Genomic DNA, 24,933 nt, shown 5'->3' with positions numbered 1-24,933 from the left:
AATGATGCAGCAGCCGTAAATCACCAACACGTCGATCAATCTGTGCATGTGCAGCCGCACACAGCTGAAATCCACCCGCTCACCCCGGGACACCCGTGGGGAAGCTGCGTGGGTTTTATAACCACTTCACGCGTGCGTACAAATACAGATGGATAGACACACAAACACTGGGGGGTATGGCTGGCATAATTAAAACTCGCGGAATGATCCGTCTGCGTGAATTAGCCTTCCCTCGCTTCGGAGCTGCTGCACGGCTGCCCTCCCAGCCCCTGATCTGTTTTCCGATCTCTTTGAACAAGGCTGAGATGAAAATTGACTGCCTGAGCGGAGCAATGCCGGCAGTGGTGGTGGTTTGTTCAGGCTGTAAAAAGTTTAGCACGACACCAAGTCGACGAGTGAAGTTAGAATAGGGCTTTTCTAACACCAAACACATTCAAGAAAAAAAAAAAAAAGAAAAGAAAAAGGAAAAAAAAGGAAAAAAAAGAAAAAAAAAGGAAAAAAAAAGAAAAAAGAAAAAAGGAAAAAAAAGGAAAAAAAAAGAAAATTTATAGAAAGTCAGCCCCAAATATCCTATTAAATAGCTACATTTCACTATCCCTTGAAGGGCTGGGTTTGTATGGGAAAGTTCCCAAGCCATCACTAACACTGTAATCCAGTGTCCCATAAATGTGTCCAGCCCCAATTCTGTGCCAGCCCATATCCCTGTATCCTTATGGCACCAGTCAGGACACATCGGATGAGGGAAAGGGTTAAGCGGGGACCCGGGACTTGCTCTGCTCCGTAAGACGGGAGGGACTCTGCGCAGGAGCTGGCGTCCTTGGTCCGGCACACCAGGCTCTAACTGGGACATCGTTTGCAGCCTGGCGACTCTTCCCTACCCCACCAAAACCTCTGGTCGTTTTTTTTCTTATGGGTTTCCAGCTTTTCCTCCAGGAAGGGAGCACCCTGCACAGCCGGGGCGATGCTCTGCCCGCACGCGCAGGATTGATGCTTTTCTTACCACCAGTTTCTGGCGGTGGTACCCGCTGGCTGCAAAGCTCTGGGAAAGGTGTCCCCAGCGCCAGCCTCCCTCCCTCCTTCATGATTTTTCCAAGTGAAAACGCTCCCCGTTTCCACATCTGCAGAGGGCTTCCCTGCCCAGCCAGGGGATTTTCCTGCGAGTTTGGCTCAGCGTTTTGGGGGAGAGTGGGTGAAATAATAGCACTGAATATTTCCTGTATGCTGGGGCTTCGCTGCTCCCCAAACCCCACGCTTCGGAGGGGGGGTATTTGCAAGCAATGAGCTCCGTCCCCACCTCGGCACCGCACAGGCGGCTCCGCGGCTCCGGGGCCAGGAAGGGGTGTGGATGCTGGTCCCTGCCAGGATGGGGTCACCCCCTTCACCCCCAAAGGGAGAGGAGCTGTGGGGGGCGGTGGGGCAGCACAGGGGCAGCATCTCTTCCTGCGGCAGCAAACCTGAGCGGCTGGGAGAGGCGTCCCGGCAGCCTCGGCAGGCAGCGGCAGGGCTCCCGGTGCCGGCAGCAACAAACCTGGCTGGAAGAAGAACGGTTTGGCCACCGGCTTGGAATTTTTGGCGATCTGAGAGCCCAGCTCATCAGCCAGGGGAGGTGGCCGCGCACACACCCACGGCTCGACCTTGCCATGAACTTGGTGCCGTTGGGAAGCAGCGTGTTCCTGGTTTGAGACTGCAGTTGCCCGGACAGAAGCACACGCACGCAGGGATCGCTTGGCCCCGGGGCAACATCATACGTGCCGTGTCCCCTGCCGCTGGAATCCAGCCACGAAGGACAGTGGCAGAGACCCGGCCACCCTGCCTGGCCCCTCGCCTCCCTGCCTGGCGAAGGGGGCAAGCGCTGGGGGCAGAGAGGCTATCGGGCGCTTCCCACCCCACGCTCTGCACCCCCGGGGTTTAGCGTGCAAAGAAATGACTCTTTTTTTGCCCTTTTTTTTTTTTTTTTCCCCTCCCTTCCTGCCAAGCCCAGACCCTGCTTGTTGTTGTTGTAGGTATTTATGGGCCTGTTTATCTGATCTCGGGGGAGCCTATGCTTATCTCAGAAGCAGCAAGGGAAGGGTTACACTGGACAGCTCGGTAGACAGTATGGAGCCAAATAAAATACCAATCTGCCAAAAAAAAAAAAAAAAAAAGGGAAAGAAAAAAAAAAAGGAAAGAAACACCCAGCCCCAGCCATCGGCTCACCCAGGACTGCGAGGGTACCTGGAGCAAACCTGCAAGGCCAGGGGAGCGCCCGGTATTTCTGCACAGCTCCCCTGCCCCGCTCCCTGGGATGGATCTCGGAAGGAACCCGGCTCCGCAGGCATCCAACACCCCCTTCCAGGGGCAGAGAGACTCCGGCAGCAGCGCTGGGATGAGCACGGTCCAGGCTGCGGGCTGGGACCCAGCTCAGGACACGTCAGCCCCCAAAACGGCTGCTGGTTTCAAGTGAACAGCACAGCCCTGGGCAAGAAATGCCCAGGCACCTGGCAGCGGAGAGAGTGTTTTAATGTCTCTGAAAGAGGGGAAGAAAAAGACTTTTTTTTTTTTTCTTTTTTTTTTTTAAGTTTGGGGTCGGTTGTTACAGCAGTTCGTCTGTGATGCTCCTGTTCGCTGTTTCCCTGGGGTGAGCGGGGAAAGGTCCCTGCTCGGGATGAGAGGCACCGCCGGTCCCCAGCCCCGGCAGGGACTCGCTCAAGGTCGCCGCGAAGGTCACGGCCAGGGCCAGGGCTGCTGCCTCCCGTCACGGGGCCTCTCTGGCCTGGCCCCAGCCGGTGACACAGGGCCAGGGGAGCAATGGGGCAGGGGGGAACCCCCCCGGGCACCGCGGGGAGCCCCATCGCTGCTCTGGCCTCTCCGGAGTCCAAGGGCACAGCTGGGACTGGGTGGGATGGGGTTGGATGGGATGTCCCCTCCTGCCATGCCAAGCAGGGGGCAAGGGCAGCCCCATGCCAGGGGTCCCCCCCAGTTCCTTGCCCCCTCCCCACCCCACACCCCACTCTAATTACCCACTCTTAAGGAAGCGCGTGATAGTTCTGTCCATTTAAGGTAGCCCCAGCCCCTCTCAGTGAGGGTAATTGGGCCATAATTTGTTTTCAGTGTCAAGATGGCGTCAAAGATAAGACAAAAATCTCCAGGTTTGGGGGCTAAAGAGACGGGAGAAATCCTGACCCGGGGCCGACCTCGGAGGAATGGCCACAAGCCCCAGTGAGTAACATGGCAGGTGAAAGATTTACTGCCAGGGGAGCTTTTTGATCCTCTCCCAACACTCGGAGCCTCTCAGCCCAGTTGCTGGCTCCCAGGTTAGACCGTCTCCCGGGAGCACTGCTCAGGTGGGAAGGTTTTCTGTCCAACAGAGACCCCCTCAGCTGCAAATTCGTGACATGCAATAGTTCTTCCTCAAATCTCCGTGCTTCTGGAGTCACATCATTCTGAGGCCCATCTAAAGAGATTTCCAATCCATACCTGTAGAAATGACACCCAAGTATGGGAAGACTCTGGTGCCACAAGGCAGATGAAGGCTCCAACTTTTTTTTCTTTCTTTTTTTTTTTAATTTTATTTTTTTAAAACAAATCCAAATTCTCTGGGTTTTCACCCCTATGGCAGCCCCTGCTTGGCACTGAGCTCCGCACAGACTGTATTTCTCCATGCAGCTGCCTGTGCTGGGGGAAGGCCGAGAGCACTGCACCCTGGGCCAACCTTTCCAAGACCATCCTTCAAACATCATCCCCATCATGCTCCTACCTCCCCAAAGCCAACCTTCATTGCTTCACTCCATGAAGGCCCTTTCCCCAGTGCAGGGTGTTGGGAGAAGTGAGTATTTACTCCTCTCACAAGACTCACGTGCTTGGGTGTGGGGTTAGCAAAGGTGCTCACCATGGCTTTCTGCAGAATGACCCATCCTTGTCCTGCTCAGTGGTGGAGCAATCCCATTAGCAAGCATCTTCTCTGGCAGCAAGGACGCTTTGCTGCCAGTTTCCCGCTGATCTTCTCCCACGACATCTCGGCACAGCCCTCAGGTGAAGCTGGATGGTGTGGGGTGGCACAGCAGCCCACTTGTGTTCCACGTGGCAGTTGGATTTAAGGTCCAGGATGGAATCTGGCTGGGAGCTGGGGCTATTTGGTGGAGGATCGGCGCTGTACAGCTCGGGGCAGGGGGTAAAAACAGCCAGGCACTTTGCCCAGCAGGACTCCGTGACATCTCCATAGCTGTGTGACGCTGGACAAGCTCTGTCTCTCGTGGTGTCTCCAATGCTAAAGTGCAACAGCAAACCTGGAGCTGCTGCGGCTCCCGGAGCCTGCAGGTCAGAGGGGCCAAGGGGCCAGACGGACCTGCTGGAGCACCAGCGGGAAGCGCAGGCTGGTAGGAAGACCTTTGCTGGTGAGAGGAGAGCGAGACGAACAGTTACCCAAGAGGCTTGAGCCGAGGGACTGCAAGGCAAGAGCACACACTTGGAGCCTTGCCGATTCCTTGCGAAGGATCCCCAAGGCGGGGAGGGTCCTTGCTTGCAAAGTTTCCTTTTTCCCTGCTCGTTCTTTTGCGTGAGGAATTCAGATCCTGACCACCCTGAAAGGCTTTACAGTAACCAGAGAAGTAGGGGAATTTATGGCGTCACCAGCGGCTGAAAGCTGAGGAATTGAGAGGAAAAGGCATTTTTTTTCCCTTAGACTACAGCTACCTTGACAAAATTCTCATGGCCTGTAACTGACCCACAGGAGCAGACGGGGGGGACATGGGGGCCAGAGCAGGCTGGTTTAATTGCCTTGGCCGGGAGCTCCTTCCCAAACTGAGAAGCTGGAAGGAGTTACGAGCCTGAGCTCGTGCACAAAGCTTGCGTCAGCCCCGAGACTCCCTCCTCTGCTCACCTTCACTCTTCAGCTTCCACCACTACGGTCCTGTGTCTGATGGAGAGAGGCAGGGCAGGCTTTCCGCTGAAGCTCATCAGCTTGACTCAAATTCAAGCCTGCGCTGCAGATTTCAACGACTCACCCTACAACACTTCCAGGAACCAAGCCAGCTGCTTCGGGCTAAACCCACGCAATTCCACACCCAATGCCCTTTTAGGCTCCTGTTTCCAGGAACGCGGCATAAAGAGGTGGGAATGCCGTCATGGAGATACTTTTGTTAGCCTGCTTTGGGGAGTGCATGAAGGACTTGGAGCAGATGAGCAGCAGGGAGGAATGGGGAAAACAGGATCAGGAAAAGGAGGGAAGGGAGGAGGACAAGGAATAGCCTGGTGAAGGCTGGCAGCTCCCCGGCACTGTAGTTTGTGCTAGTCTAATAAAAAAAGCCCTGTCTGTACGCGGTGCACCAATCCAGAGCCTTCAACCTGCTTTTTGTCCCCAGGAAAACAGAGACGCAGAGGGCTGAGGTAAGTCAAGGCCAGCAGTAGTGCACCAAGGGCTCCACTTTTTCCATGAGGGTCAGGGTTTATGGCCAGTAAGGCAGTGGAAATTCCAGGAAAAAAATGAAAAAACCTGGTTCTGCTGGGAAGGTGGGTGTGGAACAATGAGAACATCAACCTGCAGGGTACAGGGATCCTTCCAGGCCAGACTGGACAGGGAAGAGCTGAACAGTCCTGTTTTGGGACACATACAGGGACGCTGGTTGCCCTCTGTGGCCAGGCAGAGCTGGGAAGGTGCCAGGCTATTTCCCCCACATTTCCGTGCAGATGCTGGATGTGGTGCCTGCCTTTTCCCACCCCAGCCCAACGAAGGGCCTGCAAACCACCAAACAGGAGATCGGATTGCTCAGGGCTGCCTGCCAGGCCATGGCTGCCGGCCTGCCGTCTGCTGCACAGGCGCAGGAGCTGGCGAAAACCCAGACACCAAAGGGAGCTACGAACGAGCTGGCTCCAGGACCACAGGATGCAACCCACCACCTTCCCTTTCCTAAAGACGGACTTGCCCACATGGGTGTCAACACCAGGAAGAGACACAGGCAACGTTCGGACACCTCTTGGATGCAGAGCCTCCTCTCTGCTTTGCGACCACAGCCTGGGGTAGGGAGCTTGCTGATGCGGTGCCCATCGTTGTGCTCTCTGGTCTCTACGTGTGGTAGGAGAAGCAGTAGAGCCGTCTCAGCTACCTGAGACTTCCCTTTTCTCCTGTCTCCTGGTCTCTGCTCTTCCCCACAGGCACCAGGATGCCACAGCCATCACGAAGTACTTCCTGCAACACGTAAAGGAAACAGATCTTGAAGAAAGCTCCAAAAAACAATTAAGTAAAAGCACATTAGGGGGCTTTGAGGTACTTAGGGAAGAAGCCAACGTTGCCTGCAAGGATAAGAGATGTGAAATCAGCTCCAGCTCCTGGCAAAGTGAGATTGAGTGCTGGCAGAACCGTTTAGTCATCCCTTATTGGATACAGGAGAAATAAAAAAAGAAAAAAAAGAAAAAGAAAAAAAGAGCCCTAAGGCTCTCCCCTGCACACTCAGCCTGCTCAGCCACATCTCTAAAACATAAAACCATTAAATCCACATTCGCATTTTTCCCCAGTCCTCTGCGCTGCCCTTTCTGCTGGGGAGCGGAGAATCGAAGCCTGGTTTCCATCAACGTTGCAAGGAGACCGTAGGACGGCTCACGCAGAGAATCGGACGTGTTCAATTTCAATGTCCAACCAGCGGGGGGAGGGAAAAAAACCCAAACAAAATCACACAAAAAACCCCCCGAACAAAGCATTTTTATGATCTCCACATCCTACCACAGCATAATCCTGCTTCCGGTATCTGCCAAGTCCAGCCGGCTCCCACTGAGGAGGTGTCTTGGGGACGGGAGAATGGCCCTGGTGCCCCCCAGCTGCCAGCCCTGGGCCGAGGTGCAGCGCAGAGCACCCACCGCCCGGGTGCCTGAGCGAACACTGCCCTCGCACGGCGGCTGGGAGCCGAGAGAGGGACCTGCAGTTTGAGGCCCATCAGAGCAAGCCGCTGGTTGCTCAGTTTCTCGGGGTGAATACCTTAAAAAGACTGAGCAGATTCCTCCTTGGTTTTGCGCTTGAAATCTTCCGAGTGTTTCTTGGCAGGGAGCAAACATGAGATTAAGCCGCATTATTCATTAGTCTCTACAAATAACAGATTAACCAGCAGAGGTTATTTGTATCGCTGGAGTTTCCAGTCTACCCTCTCATGCCAAAACCAGCACTTGCACAACAGGTTGCTGCTTACAGCTGTCCTCCTTCAGCCCTTCTGCCTTTCCTCCCTGGGCAGGACCTCCTCACTGTGCTGAGCCCACGCTCACCAAGTGGGGAATGCAAATGACATGGCTTTTCCCCTTCCACTGGGATAAACTGCCCTTGTTCTCACCTGAAGACCTTTCCTTGACACCTCCTAAAAAAGCTTGACAAGGCACAGGTGATGTCCTGTGAAGTGATCTGCCCTTGCTCCTTGTTTCATGGTGCCCACCTGTGTCACCTCTGGTCTTGCCCTCTTCAACTGAGAGCTCGCCGAGACAGGGACAACACTCTGGCAGCATGGCAGCATGCTGCCTTGTGCGAAAAGGTCCTGATCCATTGCAAGGGCCTCCAGACACATCCACAAATGCAGGCACTGAGGACATCAGGATCTGTTTGTGATGCACCAGCTCAGTCTCCCCCAGCTCTCCAATACACCAAGGTCAATCTTTAGCTAAGAGAACATTAGGCTCAAACGTAACTACTGATCATTGATTATTTCCCACAGCTTAGTAAAGCATCAACATTCGGCTCTCCAAACTCTCTTCCCTGCAGACCCTGCTCCTTTGCTACTGAAAGCTAATGCCCTGGGGTGTAGGTTGGGGGGACCAAGTGTCTCCTGCACACATCACTGGTGGTATAAATGGGCACGTTCTGCGTGGCTGGAAGTCACCACGCAGCAGCAACACAACCTGCCACCCTCCTCCCAGAGGGCAATTTAGCCCTTGCTGTGAATCGAACCATGATAAGCAGAGGTCAGTTGGCTGTAGGACAGCACCAAGGAATAAGGATACAGACGACGTTGTGGGATTGTTTCAGGGAGAATTATCTGTGCAAATCTTTACTGCACATCAACAGTGCAGTTTAATTTGACAGTGATAAATTCAGGTCATGTATTTTGAGTGTAAAGCTCTCAATATCCTATCATCCTCCTCGGAGAGCCCAAGTGTCTGAAAAGCTACACTACAACCTCTTTCCTGGCTAAAAATCAAGGCTCAAGCATGCCTCAGACACTGCCAGCAGAGCCTTAGGAAATGCCACGACAGGGTTCAGGAGAACAAGTGTTCAAGCTCCAGTTTCTGGCACTCCTCACTTCCTCACTGCAGCAAAAAAAGTGAGTTATCTTTGCCTATAAGGCTGACAGTCAGGAGGAAGAGCAACATGGGAAGAAGAAATGAAACAAAGTACTACACAGAAAAGGATCTTGCAGCTTAACTGACTGAACATCGGGATGCTACATGTCAGCATTGCGCTGGGGTAGCACCCACCTGGTCAGCTGGGCATGCAGCTGCGACTCTGGACAACAGGAGCTAGAAGCCATGCATGAAACGTAGCCCAGGCCAGGGTGAACCTGAGAAGGAAGCAGAAGCACAGGGTTGAACTAGACATAAAAGATTCATTAGGAAAAATTAATCAAATGAGATGCTGCACTTGATTGACTGTTCATGATAGAGGTGGGGAAAAAAGAAAATCCCCATCACAGAAAAGCCCAACACTCCCCAAAATGGAAGGCCACGAGGCTCTCCAACAACATCCATCTTTCTCATGAGTTGTCTTTTTGTTGCATTCAAAAGACTCCATGATTTGCTTCCATGCAACCCACGCAGATTTGTCACAAAATATCCCATCACCTGAGTTTTCTACTTCAAGCTTGACACATCCCAGTCAGCAGTGCCATTCTCCCCTCCATGGCTGCTGTATTTTCAGCCCCGGGGAGGTGGGTGGGAAATGACAGTGAATCAGAGAAGCCTGGCACAAAACATCCATGCAAAGCAAAACTCCATCAGCTCTGGAGCCAACAGTGCTAAGGGCAGAAAGGCAAACAGAAGGGAATGTAGGCCTTGTTGCTAGATAGATCATTTATTAAAGTGAAATTCAGCATTTTATCTTTGTCAGACAGTACAGAGTTAAAGTCTCATACACAGTGGAAGCAGGACATTTCCTACACCTCAAAGAAATGAGTTCTACATTTTTTTTGCTATAAGTTACTAAGTTGCTTTAACAATACACAGCTATATTACACAGTTAAAAATACAAGGTGTCCAAAACATTTGGCATAAGATCAGCACAATACATGGAGGCTAGAAACAGAAGAGGGAACACAGTTTTTCTCTCCCAGTAAGCCCACTAAGACCCCAAGCCATTCTGCAAGTTACCCACTATTCCCCTCCCCTGCGCTGTAGCTGCAGAGCAGAGGGCCAGGACAGGAGCAAACCCAGCCCCACCAGGGGTCCTCCAAGTCAGAGGCTCCTGGAGCCTGCTGATGTCCAGGATGGCCTGCAGAGTTGCTTGCAAGGGAAGTTAAGGTTTAAGGCAGGAGCCCCCCTCCTCTCCCCACACTTTCTTCAACCATTTAATTTGTTCCAAACCGAGGTGTTCACAGGCAAGTCAAAAAACGTGAGACCAGGGATAGCTGTGAAAAGTGCAAGGGGTATCTTACACCCTAACAGTTCATTTGCACTTTGAAAGTGGAAAATGAGAACTCCCTACTAACTTGATAAGCTAGAGGTGGCTAAAGGGCATCAGTGACAAGAGGAGGGAGGCATCAGTAACATTCCTTCACCTTTGGGACTCTTCAGTCAGTACTCTGGGCAGTACAAGGACTCCTTCTGTACAAGAGGCCACCCTGTATTACCCACTCCTTTAAACTGTAGAGGCAAAGTGACTCTAGTGCTCTGGGGAAGTATAATGATCTGTGGATTTAAATAAACAGTCCCCCAGCAGACCATTTCTCTCCCCTCCAACTGCAGTTACCGCTGAAGATCTCCCATTGGTATTTACATTTGGCTCAACCAAAAGACGTAAAGTGCACAGCTCCCCCCTTCTTCCCCTCTCATAAAACATCCATTACAAGAGCTAACACAGAACAATTCTTCCTCCACGTTGGTAACTGTGGAAGCACGTTTTGTTCAGTCTCTCTGTGGGCCACGTCCCGTTTCATCTTCTCTGTGCCATCACGACCCACTTGAAAACTCGCATTTCCTGTGGGTTATTTTGGCTCTTGATTTCAAAGCCTCTCTGAAGCCAGCTTGCACTTAAGACTAACTTTAAATGCCAGACTTAGTATGTTTTGGTCAAGTCTTGCACTCCAGGCTATCTAGTGGTTTACGGACACATTTCTAAGGAAAACTGGGACACCAGAGTACTGGGGACAAGTGGTACAAACCTGCCCACTCTGCTTTTCTCAGGCTGAGCATCTAAAGTGCCTGGCAAAAGAAACATTAGCTTTTAATGCAATTGTTTACTTCAGGTTGATATAAAATACTCTTTAGATGCAGAAATTTAAAAAAACCCCTGCATTCTAACACAGCCTCCTTGGACATATTTGCAGTTTTCAGCCATCAGACTGCCACCGCGTCAAGTCTTCACATGCTTCCAACTCCCTTCAGTTGAGCTCAAGCCAATAACTACCATCAATGATTTCTTCTTCTTCCCTTAAAGTGAGCAGAGGGTCAGCATACAGGATGAAATTAACCCGGAAGAGATGTTTCCGCATTATTTGGATTTCATACTAATGGCTTTGGATCTATTCAGAAGTCTAATGAAGTTAATGCAACTCTTCAACAAGAATTGAATTAGGCTACGTAATTGAATTAGGCTATATAATGGCTGGAGGGCTTCAAAGACAATTCCTCTGCCCCAGGGTGAATGTCACCTATGCAGGCTTGTAAGAAATAAGCTTCCACTATTATAAATGGAAGATGACATCTGGTCATCCTCCATGCCCCCAAGGCTTGTGCTCCATGGTTCAAAGCTAGACAGAATTTAAGGCCCATCTGTGAAAAGCAAAATGTAAAAAGAAAAAAAAAAATCTTATCATACCAGCCAAAGCGATTTGGGTCTTCCACCTTTCCAACAAGTCCCATCTAAAAGTGCTGAGAAAACGTCCCACCTCATGGCTTCACAAGTGTGAGGTTCAAACACATTTACTTTGAAGTTTAAAACAAAAAGTTGGAAAGTCTTTTTTAATTGGCATGCAGCATAAGGAATCAAATACACAGAATGGTACTATACAGAACGACAATTGCATTGTTGCGTTTTCTGGTTATTAGACACTAAATGCTTTTCAAGAATCACAGGCACCCTGAACATGGATATTGCTACTGAATTGACGTGTGATTTCAGTTTATAGCATGGGAGCCATAAAGTGGCTAACCCTTCCAACAAGACATCAGCTTTCTTTTGCTCAAGGCGTTTTGCTCTAGTTAAGTTGAGAACAAGGTAATAAGGCATTTGCAACGGTTTATAAGGCCATGGGGTCCGACAGCCAAAGATTCCTCTCTTTCTTTGGTGTCTTGCCTCCAAGTTTCCCACCTTATAAACAACTGCTAATGGCTGGTAAACATCTCTTCATCATCACACTTCACTAAGAATTTTTTCAAAAAAGTATAATTGCTTTAAGAGTGAAACCAACAAGGATCACATTTCACATCAATTGACTATTTTCAGAAAGAAAAAAAAAAAAAAAGAAGTTTCCTGGATACCACCTCTGCACAAAAGCATTCCAGTGAATACACCTGAACAGATGGAACCTGCCACCATATTTCCTTGAAAAGAATCATTTTGCTGCTGGCTGTGCTAAAACACCCCAACAGATTTATTTACTCTTAGAAATAAAACAAAACAAAATACAACAACAAAAAAGTAAACCCCAAACAAACTACATTTTTACAGTTTTGGTCTAGAAGTTACAATGAGGCAAAACCCTCTCAACCCAGAAACTAATTTTCCCTTGGTAATACCTTCTGATTACATGAGCACTTTGAAGATTAACATGCAGTCAGAGAACGTACCCTTTTAGCTATCTGTCCTGGATGAGAGAAGCCAGATCATGTTGACTGATGTGGGAATTCCTCCATCCTTTCAATAAGGAAAGGACCAGTGTAATTAGGAAATTTTTAAACATTCATGAAATACCGACGCAAGACATTCTCCCCTCATTCCTGGAACCTCTCTCCTGGCTGATGTTCTTAAAATCCATACTGAAATTGAACAAGGAAATGCTGAAACAATCACACTCCCCAAAACTTCACAAGTGGGACGTGTACCATAACAGAGTATTTCTGCCTATGACACAGGACTTAGACGTGCTGAAGTTTGTTGAACATGTTTTAGCAAACACTTCAGAGCTGATGTGAACAGCTGGCTTTAAATTGTGACTTGATTTTTAAAGAGATTCTGGGAGACCTTCAGCAAGAGCTTCACTACATGAACCCTTCATGCCTTACGCAACACGATGCAGTACTAAGCTGGGATCGTGATCTGTGCGTTCAGCTCTTCAACAAAGCTTCATCCAGTTTTGGAAAATTAAAACCTGCCATTGACAAAACGCTAGCCAAAGTTTTCTACTGTTCAGTCCATTACTTAAGGCTTGTTGAGAATATACTCTCTATGTGGGGTCTTGGCATCTTGTAACAGAATGGAGACATTGGTCAGGACAGCAAAGAAACAGAGCGGTGCTTTACATCATGAGATCCCCTTGAATAGAATTTGAGGTCACTAGAGAACAGTCAGTCACGACCAACACTTTTATAAGCTTCTTTTGCCAAAATAACTGCTGTGTTATGTGTAAGGACACCTTGGCTTTAAATAACAAAATCAGAGCGATCTCCTCCTACAGCGCCCGATTAAAGAGCACCAGCATGCCGTCCACTCACACAGCTCTTATGAAAGTACACGTAATGCTCACAAAAGGCAACTGCTTCAATACTTTCTGCCTGTTGCAAAGACAGATGAAATGCATCATGCTCCAGTCAGTTCACTACCCCGGTTGTGGTGCTACACCCATTAGCATGTCTGCTTCATACTAAACAGGGACTGCCAAACCCACTAATCCACACAGCAGTTTTGTGACACCTGCTGAAGACTAGCTTCAGTATAAAATTCACATCGCTTGTGATGATTGATACCTGATCTGACAGAGATTAAGAGACAGATGTCTTAAGCCATTGTTTCACCTACCATCACTGAGCCTTGAATAGAAGGGAAATAGGCGTAAGTGAATTAAATGAGCATTTCTACCAACATGATCAAACCCAGCAAATAAGCTCTACTTGCCTTAATACCACATTCTGTGGAAATGCAGAAGTTTTTAAACACTTACAGACAATTAATTAGTGAGTTCTTAAATAAAAGAAGTTAGAGAAAGGGATGGCAGAGTTGTCTGACATCCACGTCAGAAGGGGGTGAGAAGAAATATGACAAAAAAAATAAAATCAAATTCAGACTAATCAAGTAGCGTTCACTGGAGTAGATCTGGTGAGATGGAGCATTTGTAGAAGTTTGGGACTTGAAGCACTGACTCAAGGCAAGACAGAGTGTGTGTAGGTGGGGAGCAAGCTTCAGACAAACTTCTGACCCATGCACCTTGATAATCAATTTTATCTCTGCTGCTATTCCAGTCCTGTGCCAAGACAAACTGCATGGTGGTTTGTGATGCAGTCTGAATTCAGTGAAAAAATTTCATCTGTGATCTGAATTGCACTGAGATGCAGATTTCCAGAAATGGTTTAAAACACTGAGTTGACAAACTCCACAGTCCTACAGGTTTACTTGGTTTCCTCATTATCCTCATTTCTTTATTCCAATGTGACTTTGAAATGAGGGGAAGAAGTCTTCAGAAACATGCTGGGCACATGTTTTCAAATACTCCTGATAAGAAAGTCTATATTTTTTCTGTCATCCAGACTTACTGCATTAAAAAAAAAATTTACAATATACTTCAACAGTTTTTATATACCTAAAATGCACAATACCATCTGTTCCTTCAAGGTCTCTCTTATTCCAAATCTTGTTAATCTTCATTCTAGTTGCTTGCTACTTTCTGATTTCTGGTCCAGCCTGCTCTTGTTGTTCTTCACCATATAGATGAAATATGCAAGTGTCTCTTTCTCATTCACAGGAATATTCCTGAAGTGACGACTGACAGTCTAGAAGGACAACATGTAAAGAGACAGAAATTCTGAAATTAAAAAGTAGAAATAATCAGAACAGGGTTTCTTTTCACTTTCCAAAAATGATTTTATGGCCACTGAGCGCAATATACTCTTAGTCAAACATGCACCAATTCAAACTGTCAGTCCTCATTTACCTCTATCTCTTTTTACAGCTGGAATGTGCATATGAACATAGCATAGTCTTGCTACGTCAGCAGTATCTGCAGCCAACCTACAAGCGGAATTTGGAAGCCAGAATGTCCTCCTGCCAAAGCAGCATAGCCTCTCCTAAGCGGCATTTCATGCCGAGATTATTTGGAGAGAAGTTTTCCCTGCATCTCAGTATTTTAAAGGAGAGTGTCAGAAATATTAAAACACTTTGCTGTCTGAACCAGATGTAGCAAAGTTTTACTGTCCAAAGGAAAACACACTGGATAAGTTTTGACTGAAAGGAACACCAGGGGATTTGCAATGGGAGGGTTAGCATTTGGTTAGGGCTATCCCTCTCTGACACTAGCATTTCCTCAGAAAATGAACGCAGAACACATTTTGGAGCTGGATGAGATCTGCTTCTCGTATGGAAGAAGCTCTTTTTTGGTACCCAACACAGCTCCAGAACTGGATGTTGATGCAGGCTGAGCAATAAGTCACTCCAAGAAGATTTATGGAAGTTTTAGTTTTCCTTACGGTGGGGTAGCAGCAGGAGTCTAAGAGCCTCAGGCAGCAGTGATTCAAGCATGGGAGCTGGACGAGGATCCAGCGTAGGGTCAAAGCTGCTCAGACTTCACAGGAAATCTGGGAAGTGTGTGACAACTTTAAGTTAGGCTCCTTTTATTTTCCGCTTGCATAGTAGTTTGTTGTTTGTTTTTTTTTCTTCCTGGGCACACTCATGGTAAATTGCCTAAGTAAGTAGTCCTTCACGGGAGGGGGTAGCTGAGAAACTATGAACTGGTAAGTTAGAACATGACAATTCAGAACTACTAATGAGGACATATATCCACCCTGCTTCGTTCACCTTACTCCTACATGCTCTACACTACACCTTCTCTATATTCGGTATATTCATTCCCTAGTTGACTTTGAAAGAAAGCAAGACAGTGTCTTGCTTTCTTTTTTGGTCTGCCAGTTGTTGTTCTTTAAAGCAAAAGCAAAACAGACAGTTTTGGGCAGAGAGTTATGAAAGCCTCGGCTTACAAAACCAACCTCGTTACCATTCAGTAACTGCTACATTCTTTTCAAGTTTAGAGAAGACTTTTCCCATAGAAAGCCTTAAGATCAAGTCAGGAAAGAGAGCAGAGCGGATGCACACCAAGCACAACTAACCCAAATAAGAGAGAGTTACAGAGAGTTCTTTCTTAACAAGGACCCCATACGGTGAGAAAGCAGCAGTAGAGGCCCTTAAGGAAAGAGCCTTTTATTGACTTAATACAGAACCATAAGACATTAGGACAAGAAAGAAGGAATCTTAAGTCATGGTCAGTGATTTTGCCTTTAATAAGAAGCAATTCCAACCAGCTCAAGTGCCTGTGAGGAAAGGAAAACTAACAGGGGCACTTAAGGTGACCAATAACTCGTGAGTCTGAGTTTCAGTACAACAGCCATCTTCAGTTAACACCTAAGCCACTGGAAAATAGGTTCTGTTTCTGCTTCCTAAAGGTAACGGATTGTGACTATGAACAAGGAGGGAAAGGAAGCAGAGAAAAGCAGTTACTAAAACATGCTTTCAACAGGCAACTTACATGGATTCCATGACTGTCTCAAGTGAAACAAAGCATGCAGCTTTCTATCGGCACCATCCCCTGAAAGCTTTCGCAAAGCACACAGTACATACTAGTGAGAGAGTCACTACAGGTACTAGTGTCCAAGAAACGTGCACTTCAGCAGAGGAGATAAAAAGTTTTTTAATAACAGAGATGATACTACTTCTGTCATCACTTACTTCTGCTAGCTGAGCCTTGTTGAGTCCAGGCCTAGTCTGCAACTTATAATGTCTCTTGTAACGTCGCAGAGTGTTCACTTGGAGCTGGAACAAGTCAACCTGGAAGTGACGTAGAGAAGAGGGGATGAGCACTACCTTTAGCTTCTATTAGGCAGAAGCATGGAGTTATCTAACTATTTCTTCCTCAACAGGACTGCTCCTTGCCTGCATTCAGAACCACATCGGCTTGCCTTACTGACAAATCTAAGTATGTTTTGTATTTGTTAATGCTAAAGGACCAAAATAGCCTCAGGGAAATACAAAATTTTGTTCTGGTTCACATGCTGTCAACAGAACTGCTGGCCAATTTCTGCTCTCAATTACACCTCTGCAACCTCGAAGCAAAGGGGAACCTTTTGTTCCCACAAGGGTTAAAAAAGCTCACACATGAAATATCAATTTAGCAGGCACTGAACAAATGGCTTGTGACATAAAACAGAGTACAGAGAAGAAATGGAATTCAAATACTTCAATGGGATGTGCACGTTTAAAGGCAAGGGTGGTGGTGGTGGAAGCTACAGGAAGGAAGATGAAGATCATGTGGAAAATGCTATGTTTCAAAGACAAAAGGAATCTCTGCTGAAAACCAAGAAGAAAATGACATTAAAACTGACACACTGCAGAGTTCCCTATTCAGTTAGGTGACGTGCATCCCTCAGTTTTTAACCACCAAGTACCCTGCATGCGCTACAGCACTTAACATTGTTAGATGCCAGCTGGATCTACACCAATCGTCCTGGCAACTCATGTAAAGCCTGTATGGGAAAGTTTTGATGGAGAACCTTGTAGAATGGAAACACAAACAGCTACAACAAGAAGTCAGGTATCCTTAAAAAAAAAAAAAAAGCAAACCAAAAACTTGCTACTCTTTCAACATGTCCACACAGGAGGTGTGTAGACACAGCTTCGCTGGCAAAACAATCCTTGGCGTGTTTTTTCTCAGAAATGAAATGCTTTTTGACAATACGGGTGGCATTTCCAGCAGAGGGCTCTGCTGACGCGGCCAGAGCTCAGCTCCTCCCGCACATCACCTCTGCACAACTTTTTGCAGAATCAACAGTACCAGAAACATCACCAAAGCAAATACATAACACAATGGCACAGAGAAGAGATTATTCCAGAGCTCTGTAACACAGAAAAAAAACCCGCAAACAAACAAAACAGGCAGGCCTATTTCCCAAAAATAAAAAGATGTTACAAATTATTTTAAAATAGTTTTAAATAGTGTCAAAAATAACCATACATGCAAAGGTCTGAAGAAACTTAATATCCTTGGATATCATATACTACCCAAACATAGAGAGACTGACCTATTGGATTCTTCAGTGTATTTGCAAAACGTTGCACGCTAGGCAACAAAGAGCCATTATCAGGGCCTCAGTCACCACTGAAAATAATTTATTTTTACGTTTAAAAAATAATCAGTATCAAATACTGTTTTAACAGCTCTCTGGTAGTACTACATACATGAAGACTCTTTTTATAGACGACTCTACATGGGCAAAGAACTCATACAGGTACAAAGAAGAAAATTAGGACATAACACATCAGAAAAAAAGTATTCCTGAAAGATAAGAGTGACTCCATAGCAGTTTCAGCGGAGCTGCAATTTAAAATTCAAATATTTCCTGATACGTGAAAACATCCAAGTCAAAATTCAACGTGCTCAAAATTGGTAAAGCGTCCTATACCCACTTGGCACTTACTAACCTCTGGGACATCCGTTTCATGCTCAGGAGAGTCACCTCCATCATCACTTGTCTTCCTCTTTCTTTTGTTTCGGACACTTTGAATGAAGTTCTTGTGAAAATCACAAATATACAGATGTCTCACCTAAGAACCAGAAGTGGCGAAAAAGCAATCAAAACAGGTACTGTAGAAAGAGCACTCAACAACAGCCACTTAGACACTAGTATTAGAAAGTGCATCCCTCATGACTGGTATGACTGACTGCCTCATGACACTAAGGAATTTCTAATCTTAAACTCCAGGAGTGATATCGTACTCTTGAGTTAGAGATAATTTACATTACAAAGACTAATGGCAGGAAAAATGAAGGACTCAAGAGCTCCAGCTGAACCTGAACCTCTGTAGATAATATATTTCTTTTTTATGGTTGCAATCACATGTCAGAAAAAAAATAGGCAATTGTCTAGAGGCAGCGGCAAGTCCTTGCTTCAGGACTTATTACCAGGGCACTAGCAAGAAAAACATCATTCTGTTACACTCTTGTGAACTTTCTGGTTTAAATAGTACACAAGATTATTAATGCAAGTGTTTCAAAATTTAGATCAAATAGAATTTGGCTAATTACCTCAATTAAAACAAGCAAGCTAAAAGCAAAAATCTTTTTCCTATAGCTTATCCTGCCATGGAAATCCCTTTTTAACAGATATTATCTCACTAGAATTAGCATATCTACAACAAAAGATCACAAATGATTAAAATTATTTGGTACCTATAAGGCAAAAACGTCTTCATATGACAGCGGCACCCTACATTCAAAATCACTTTATGCAGCCCGCTTCATACTTTCTCTTTGAGTTAATTAGTGTGATTTTCTCTTTTTATTTCTAAAGCCCTATATCTGTCAACAAAGAATCATTCCTAAAATGAAAGAAATTATTATACACTTGACAAATCTGCCGAGAACTACAACCAGGAGAAACACTCCAGTTTTTAAGAATAACATTATATTTAAAATTGAGTTCCCATGACATGATGCATTTCGGCTGTGCAAAAGGGATCTAACCAAATGGGGAAGCTGCCAAACAGACTGACTCAAAACTTCATGGTTTTTTTTGTTTGTAATGGTTTTAATCTTTAAAGATCTGGTAAGAAAAGCACGCAGAGCAGAATTCCGTTAACCAAGCCACTTCTGAGAAATTCCATCTGTAATCTTGATGGACTGCTCTCTTGTACCCATTTTGTTACTCGGTAAGTGACCCGTTTCTATCTTGAGCTGACAGCTGTCATTTAATGTCACTAAGCGGTCAGCAGCAAATCGGGCTGTTTAGTGCCGACCAGCGAACAAGCGCGCAAGTGCCCTGTTGAAGAGGCTGCACTCCTCGCCTTTCCAGCTGGATGCAATAGTTCATTTTTAATAGCTGGCTTCGCTAGAACACAAATTCTTTCCAATTAAAAAAAGTACCATGACGCCTAACTGAAACAGTAACCCATATCGTTGATTTTACCTAGTAGCATCAGCGGTTTTCAATCCGAAAGTGAAATTAAAACAGCACTATTGCCTGCGAAGCAAAGACAGTTTGCTCCTTTGAACATCATCTGCTCCGCACTGCACGAGAGCTTTTCTCCCAAGCACGGCGTCTAGCGCTGCTTCATTAATCCTCACGAGACAATCAGTGCCATGAGGAAAAGCCGTATCTTTACTCAGGCATGTTTTTCTCGTGCCCCAGCGCGGTGACACTGGAGAGGGGAAAACGCGGGCCAAAGGAACCCGGTCTGCAGCACAACCTGCCGCACCTCGCACCTCCCTCTCCCCACAGCTTGTCGGGGTCAAGGGAACCCCCCCGGGCAATCGCAAAGCTCAACTCGCCGGGCGGAGAAGCAACTTTCCAGCGGCGGAGGGAGCGCAGCCCCGCCGGGAGGGACCGGCCGCAGTGCGGTGGCGGGCTGGGAACGGCGAGCCCGCCCGCCCGGCCCCTCGGGGGGAAGGGGGACCGGCGGAGGCCGCAACTCACACTTTTGTCGATGTCCAGCTTCAGCTTCTTCTGGGAGATGCTCTTCTGGATCCTCTTGCTGAAGGACGCGTTGCCGGCGGGGCGCACGCAGCGGTCCCCGTCGTCAATGAGGCAGCAGCTCTGGCCGTAGAAGGGGGCGGCGGGAGGCCCATCCCGGCTGTCCTCCTCGGTGCTGAAACCATTCATCGCCCACCTGCCCGCCCCTCACCCCGCCCGGGGAGCCGACAACCGGGGAAACCACCGCCGCCGCCGGGCCGCTCCGCGCCCTCAGGGGGGGACCCCGCCGCCCCCCCGCGGGGGGGCCCCCCACTCTCGCCGGGGCCCCCTCAAGGGGGGGACCCCCCTCAGCGCCGCCGGGAGGGAGGGACGCTCGCCGCCGCCGCCCCTCAGCGGTGGCCGTGGAGGCCGGGCCGGGCCGGGCCGGGCTCCCAAGCGCCGCCGCCCGCGGGGGAGCCGGGACCCCGCACGCACCGCTCACTCTCACACACACACACACACACAAAACCGCCTCCCCGGCAGCGGAAGTCCCGCCTCCCCCGCCTCAGCAGCCGGGGCGCTGGTTGGGCGGCGCGGCTGGCGGGGCGGGGCGCGCCGCCGCCGCTCCGCGCCTCGATTAGTGGGAGGAGCTGTCAATCTACTGCCGCCGTCCGGCCCCGGCCCGCCTCCGCCTTCGCACGGCAGCCGGAAGGTCGGCGGGAGAGAGGCGCGCGAGGAAGGGCGGGGGGGGCCCGCGCGCGCCGTTGCCAGGGCACCGCAGTGCCCTCCCCACCCGCGCCGTGAGGGGAGCGGCGGGACCGGCAGCCCCTCAGCGACCCTCGGCCACCCTTCACCGCCCCACGGTCGCCCCTCGCTCTTCCCGTCAGGAGACTGAGGAAACTCGGCCTCTCCCTTCGCCCCGGGCAGTGCCGGAGCGGGTGCCCGGCCTCGTCCCCGGTCCCCCGCCGGCCTTCGGGCTTCCTCCGCTCCCCACAGCCAAACACAAGCCGCTGGCCGCGGCGCTCAGCCTGTCTGCCACCGGGCAAAGCTGAACCGGCGGCTCTCGCCCGGTCACTTATGCAAAACTCATGTCGACACACTCCACAGATGCCTGTTCTTGGCTCCATCATCACACAAAGCTCCTGTGTAGGTAGGAGTTCTGCCTGAAATACTATTAAAGACGACGATTTTATTATTTTTTTTACTAATTACAAGGCAGGGATAGTGAAAAGATTGGACCTGGGAAAGTGTTTCCCAAAGCAATCTTACTTGAAGCTTTGCATTTCTTTCATCTTCAGGAAAAAAAAAAAGGTAGTAAAATGAGATGGGGGAAGAAAGAAATTCCTACTGATCTGTAGAGAAAAGATGTTACTTTGTGGAAATGCTGTCACCTCTGTAACACCATTGTATTGTCAAAGGTGCGTGGGCAGCTGTAAATGGAAAAGGATTTAATCTTCCTGAAGAAAAGACTTTTTGCACAAACAGAAAAGAGGTTCTATAGACTAAAATTACTTCAAAGTCTGAAATCCCACACGTGGAACAATGTGCGTTAGCACAGGATGAACTGTGCTGAATCACGCACACGAAATACCTTTGCAAAAAAGAGTCTCCTCAAAGCCCTTGGTCATCAGATCAGCCTGCTCCACGGTAACACCGACAGGCGTCTTGCAGCCCGTTCTGCCTGCTCCCCGCAAAACAACCAAGAAGTGCTAAAATATGTATTTTACAGGCAGTCGTTGCAATACCAAACATGTCTCAGAATAAATCCGCAGGGCAGGAACTTAATACTCTTCCTCAGCAGTTCTGCCTCTTGTCTTAATTTTTATTACTGGTGCAGTCAGGCAATTACTAATTCCTGTTTGTGCGTGTGACTACTACAGAACCACAGTGCGCTCTCCTGGGGACACCGGTCCCAGAAGCCAGACACTCCAATGGGAAGGTGATAGAAACAAACGACTTTACCCGAAGACCAACAAGCAGTTAGTGAAGAGCAAAGAGATTTAAAAGCAAGATGGTGCCGCTTATAAAAGCCCCTGGCCAAATTGCCTGGGACCTGCGTGCCTGAAGTAATAGCCTCCTGGCAAAACCCACACAGATATTGCTTTGGTTTTGGGAAAAGGAAAACACCAGAAGGCTGACAGTGATCTCAGAGCTCCCGGTAGCAAGCTTTCTAGGTTTATCTTAACATTACAAATAAAAATCGAATGGCAGGTTGACGAAATCTTGCAGGAGGACATTCGGGAAGCTGAAAGCACCAACTGTAGGGGCAGGTGATACTAGCAGCGAGCAAGTAGATAAAAGGGAACACAATCATAAGAGGCAGGACTTCCTCATGTCTCTGTGAGGAGGAGATTCTGCAGGTGCTCCCTGGACTGTTCTATGGGAGGCTGGGAGTGGCTGGAGGAACAAGCACCGTCAGGTTGTATTTCATCTTTGGCTGCAACTCTCATCCCATGCAAATGAAAGGATTTTAAGTTGTTTTGCAACACCTCCTAAGAGGAAAAAAAAAAACCTTGCTTTTGTCACTGTCTGTTTGTTAATTCAATGCTAAGTACTTCCAGCTTAGGCTAACACAATGACACCTTTTTTAAAATAAAAAAGAAGTGCATGGAGGTGTTCACATAATTGCAGTTTATTTCAGCATATTTATCCTCATGGGAACCTCAAGATTTCACAGGCTGCTAGTCCGGAACTAGCTTGCTGTGAAATAAACTGCCTCATAGAGACATTCTTTATTAGGTATCTATCACTAACCTGATCTAATAATTCTTTGTGGGAGCTGCAATGAAGTGAGAAACAATGTTTCATAAACCCATCAGCACCCAGGCAGCTTTAGTGCCTTTGAAGCTGTAATAGCCTGCCCATCCAAGCCAGGCCTCTAATCAAATTAGGGGAACCTGCACAGGCCTTTAAATCTCAGCTGGAGCAGCACTACCCTCTAAAGATAGGTCTACGATGTAGCTGTCACCTGGAACTTACTGTTTTAACGGAGCCTTTCAGGGATCTTGGGACAGAGATGCTGCTCTCCAAAAGGTCTGCGCTGCCAACGATGTCCTGGGAAAAAGGCCTTTTAATTTTTTTTTATACCTCCAGTCAGGAATCAGACCGTTTCCATTTTCTTTACCATGGTGGCCAATGGAGACTCTGCCCTAGCGCCCTCCGCCAGACTCCCGCTCTCCTCAGCATTTTTTGAGGGTGGCACATATTGAACTTGCTAAAATGCTTAAACTGTCACAGCTTTTGGCACATAGTCCCCCTGGGAAGTGTTCCCATGGCCCAAACATCACAGCACAGTCCTGCCTTAGTCGCACGCCTTGCTGATTTTCACACATGCAGATTTTCACACATGCTATTGTTTGTCTTCCCTCTGTTTATTTCAGTTTTTCACCCCATCGAGTCAAGTAAAAAGGAATGCTTGGAAGAAATGAAGTGGTGACTGTAGAAAGTGCTGGGGGTCCTAATGGGAACATGGCACAGGGCTGTGAGCAATGCATATAAACTTACCTTGTCTTGGGCTGAAAGACTGCTCTTCCCGCCCCGACTAGAACACAAACAGGGCAGTGAGCTGTTAAAAACGCTCCCCTGAAAACTAAGGTGTAGGATGGATCTACCAGCAGTTTCTCTCAAGGCAGCTGCGCAGAGAAAGCAGAGCAACAGCTTGATCCTGCCCTAAGCTGGGCAACAATTTTGTAATGCCGAGTTCCCTCAAACCACAGGAAAAGGTAGTTCAGACACGACGCATGTATAGGCTTGGGTGATTTTAACATTTTATTCTCATGGTCATATCTGTCAGCAGTAAACACACAAACTGCCTTTGAGAAAAGCTTTTTGCGTTGCTTTGAACATGTGGCTGATGGCAGGCTGAGGGAGGGCAGCGTCCCGGGTGTCAGCTCTCAGAGGGCCTCACCACAAGGCTCTGTTCTTTAGAGGACAGCAAGGCCCACGCTCCAAGGAGGACTGCAAAGGGTCACCATCCAGGCATGACAAGGAGGAGGACAGCTCGAGGATCACCATACGGTGTTTGGCCAGGAGGACAACAGTGTCTCAGAGTCCCACCCCAGCCCCTCTTCTGAAGTACTCGCTCACACAGAGCAGTGGCCAACTACACTCAGAAGCTCCTCCCTACAAAGCCAGCCGTAGCTTGACCATGAGGTCGTCACTGCAGTAGATGATGCTCCAACACTGTGTCCTCTGCAATAGTATCAACCTGGGGAATTTCTACTTACTTAGTTGCCAATTAACACAAATTTCTAATCACTGATTTGGGTATTGAGAAAAAAGAAAACACACACTGAAGTAAACACCTTTCCTCCTCCTTCCTTTGGCCAAATTTCATCCAAACATCTGTCTTCCCTCATTCCTAGTCTCACCTCCCCTTTGCCACTGTTCATACGCAGTCTGTGCCAATTCGTTCAGTGAGGTGACAGGTGGTGCAGGAGATCAGGGTCAAGTGTGTAACTGTTTGTCTTCACTTCTCCATGCTGGGTTTTCTCTGCTCCACTGTGCTTCCCAGAGTGCCCTACCAACAAGGCTTGTCCATGGCCACTACCCCTTGGCAGTCATCCACCTTGGCACAAGTCATCCACCATGGCCATGGTCCCTCCAGGATTGTACCCTTGGGCACGGAGCACCTCCTTGCGTGAACATGTCTCCCTCCACATCTCCTCCAGCTTTGTCCATACCTCCTTACATTTCTTCTCATGTGTCTCCTCCCCTTGTGGCTACCACTCTTCATTAAACCTGTCTGAGCTGAAGTGCTGCAGGGTCCTCTGACAGGCTGGAGTTTTGGGGCATGGTGGGTTGTCCCCATTGATTTCAGAGCTGACTGGAATCAGCTGTGAGGGGCAGACAGCAGTTCACAGCTCCCGTCCCACAGGCATCACCGCAGCCCCCAGCTGCCTGGACCTGCCACGTACACCCCACAGAGCGCCCAGGCGTGAGCTTGTCGGCTGCTCGTGCATGAGCACAGTAAACCCCACAATTTATATCCAATACCTTCAAAGGGCAGCCGGGAAGGATGTTCCCCAAAGGGGCTGGAGGAGAGCAGTGTGTGACGTGGCAGGAAGCCTGTGCTGAGGAAACACCAGACCAGGGTAACTAAGCTTATTCTCGTAAGAAATAGAGAGAAAGGGCAATCAATCACTGGAGCAAACCAGGCAGGGACAGTCATTTCTGCATACACAG

General features: G+C 48.3%; 1 protein-coding gene across 4 annotated transcripts; it reads right to left on the bottom strand.

The window, feature by feature from the left end:
* Positions 1-3,019: 3,019 nt before the first annotated feature.
* Positions 3,020-20,274, bottom strand: SAP30L (SAP30 like). 4 transcript variants are annotated; one of them, XR_012589487.1, is made up of 5 exons: positions 19,774-20,274; positions 17,783-17,905; positions 16,034-16,132; positions 13,899-14,088; positions 3,020-6,163 (listed from the first exon to the last, which is right to left on the bottom strand). XR_012589487.1 is itself a non-coding variant. In XM_074604069.1 (4 exons), exons 1-4 carry the CDS (start codon positions 19,957-19,959, stop codon positions 14,055-14,057), a joined length of 474 nt encoding a protein of 157 aa, XP_074460170.1. In that variant the 5' UTR covers positions 19,960-20,274; the 3' UTR covers positions 9,000-14,054. The 4 variants fall into 4 exon arrangements, 2 of the variants coding, with proteins under 2 accessions (XP_074460170.1, XP_074460169.1); XR_012589486.1 differs by lacking the exon at positions 3,020-6,163 and adding an exon at positions 9,000-12,019; XM_074604069.1 differs by lacking the exon at positions 3,020-6,163 and having other exon boundaries at positions 9,000-14,120.
* Positions 20,275-24,933: the final 4,659 nt, after the last annotated feature.

Source organism: Larus michahellis, chromosome 11 (assembly GCF_964199755.1).
Source record: "Larus michahellis chromosome 11, bLarMic1.1, whole genome shotgun sequence".
NCBI lineage: Eukaryota > Metazoa > Chordata > Aves > Charadriiformes > Laridae > Larus > Larus michahellis.
The sequence above is the reverse complement of the archived record's forward strand: the minus strand, read 5'-3'. Positions and strand labels throughout refer to the sequence as shown.

Bases quoted from the DNA above. Each gene is read 5' to 3' on its own strand.
- SAP30L (XM_074604068.1), bottom strand. From the start codon at position 19,959: ATGAATGGTTTCAGCACCGAGGAGGACAGCCGGGATGGGCCTCCCGCC. The intron at 16,133-17,782 runs GTTAGTAAGTGC...CGTCACTTCCAG, and splicing joins ATGAAACGGATGTCCCAGAG to GTTGACTTGTTCCAGCTCCA. The intron at 14,089-16,033 runs GTAAGTGATGAC...TTGTCCTTCTAG, and splicing joins ACAAGGCTCAGCTAGCAGAA to ACTGTCAGTCGTCACTTCAG.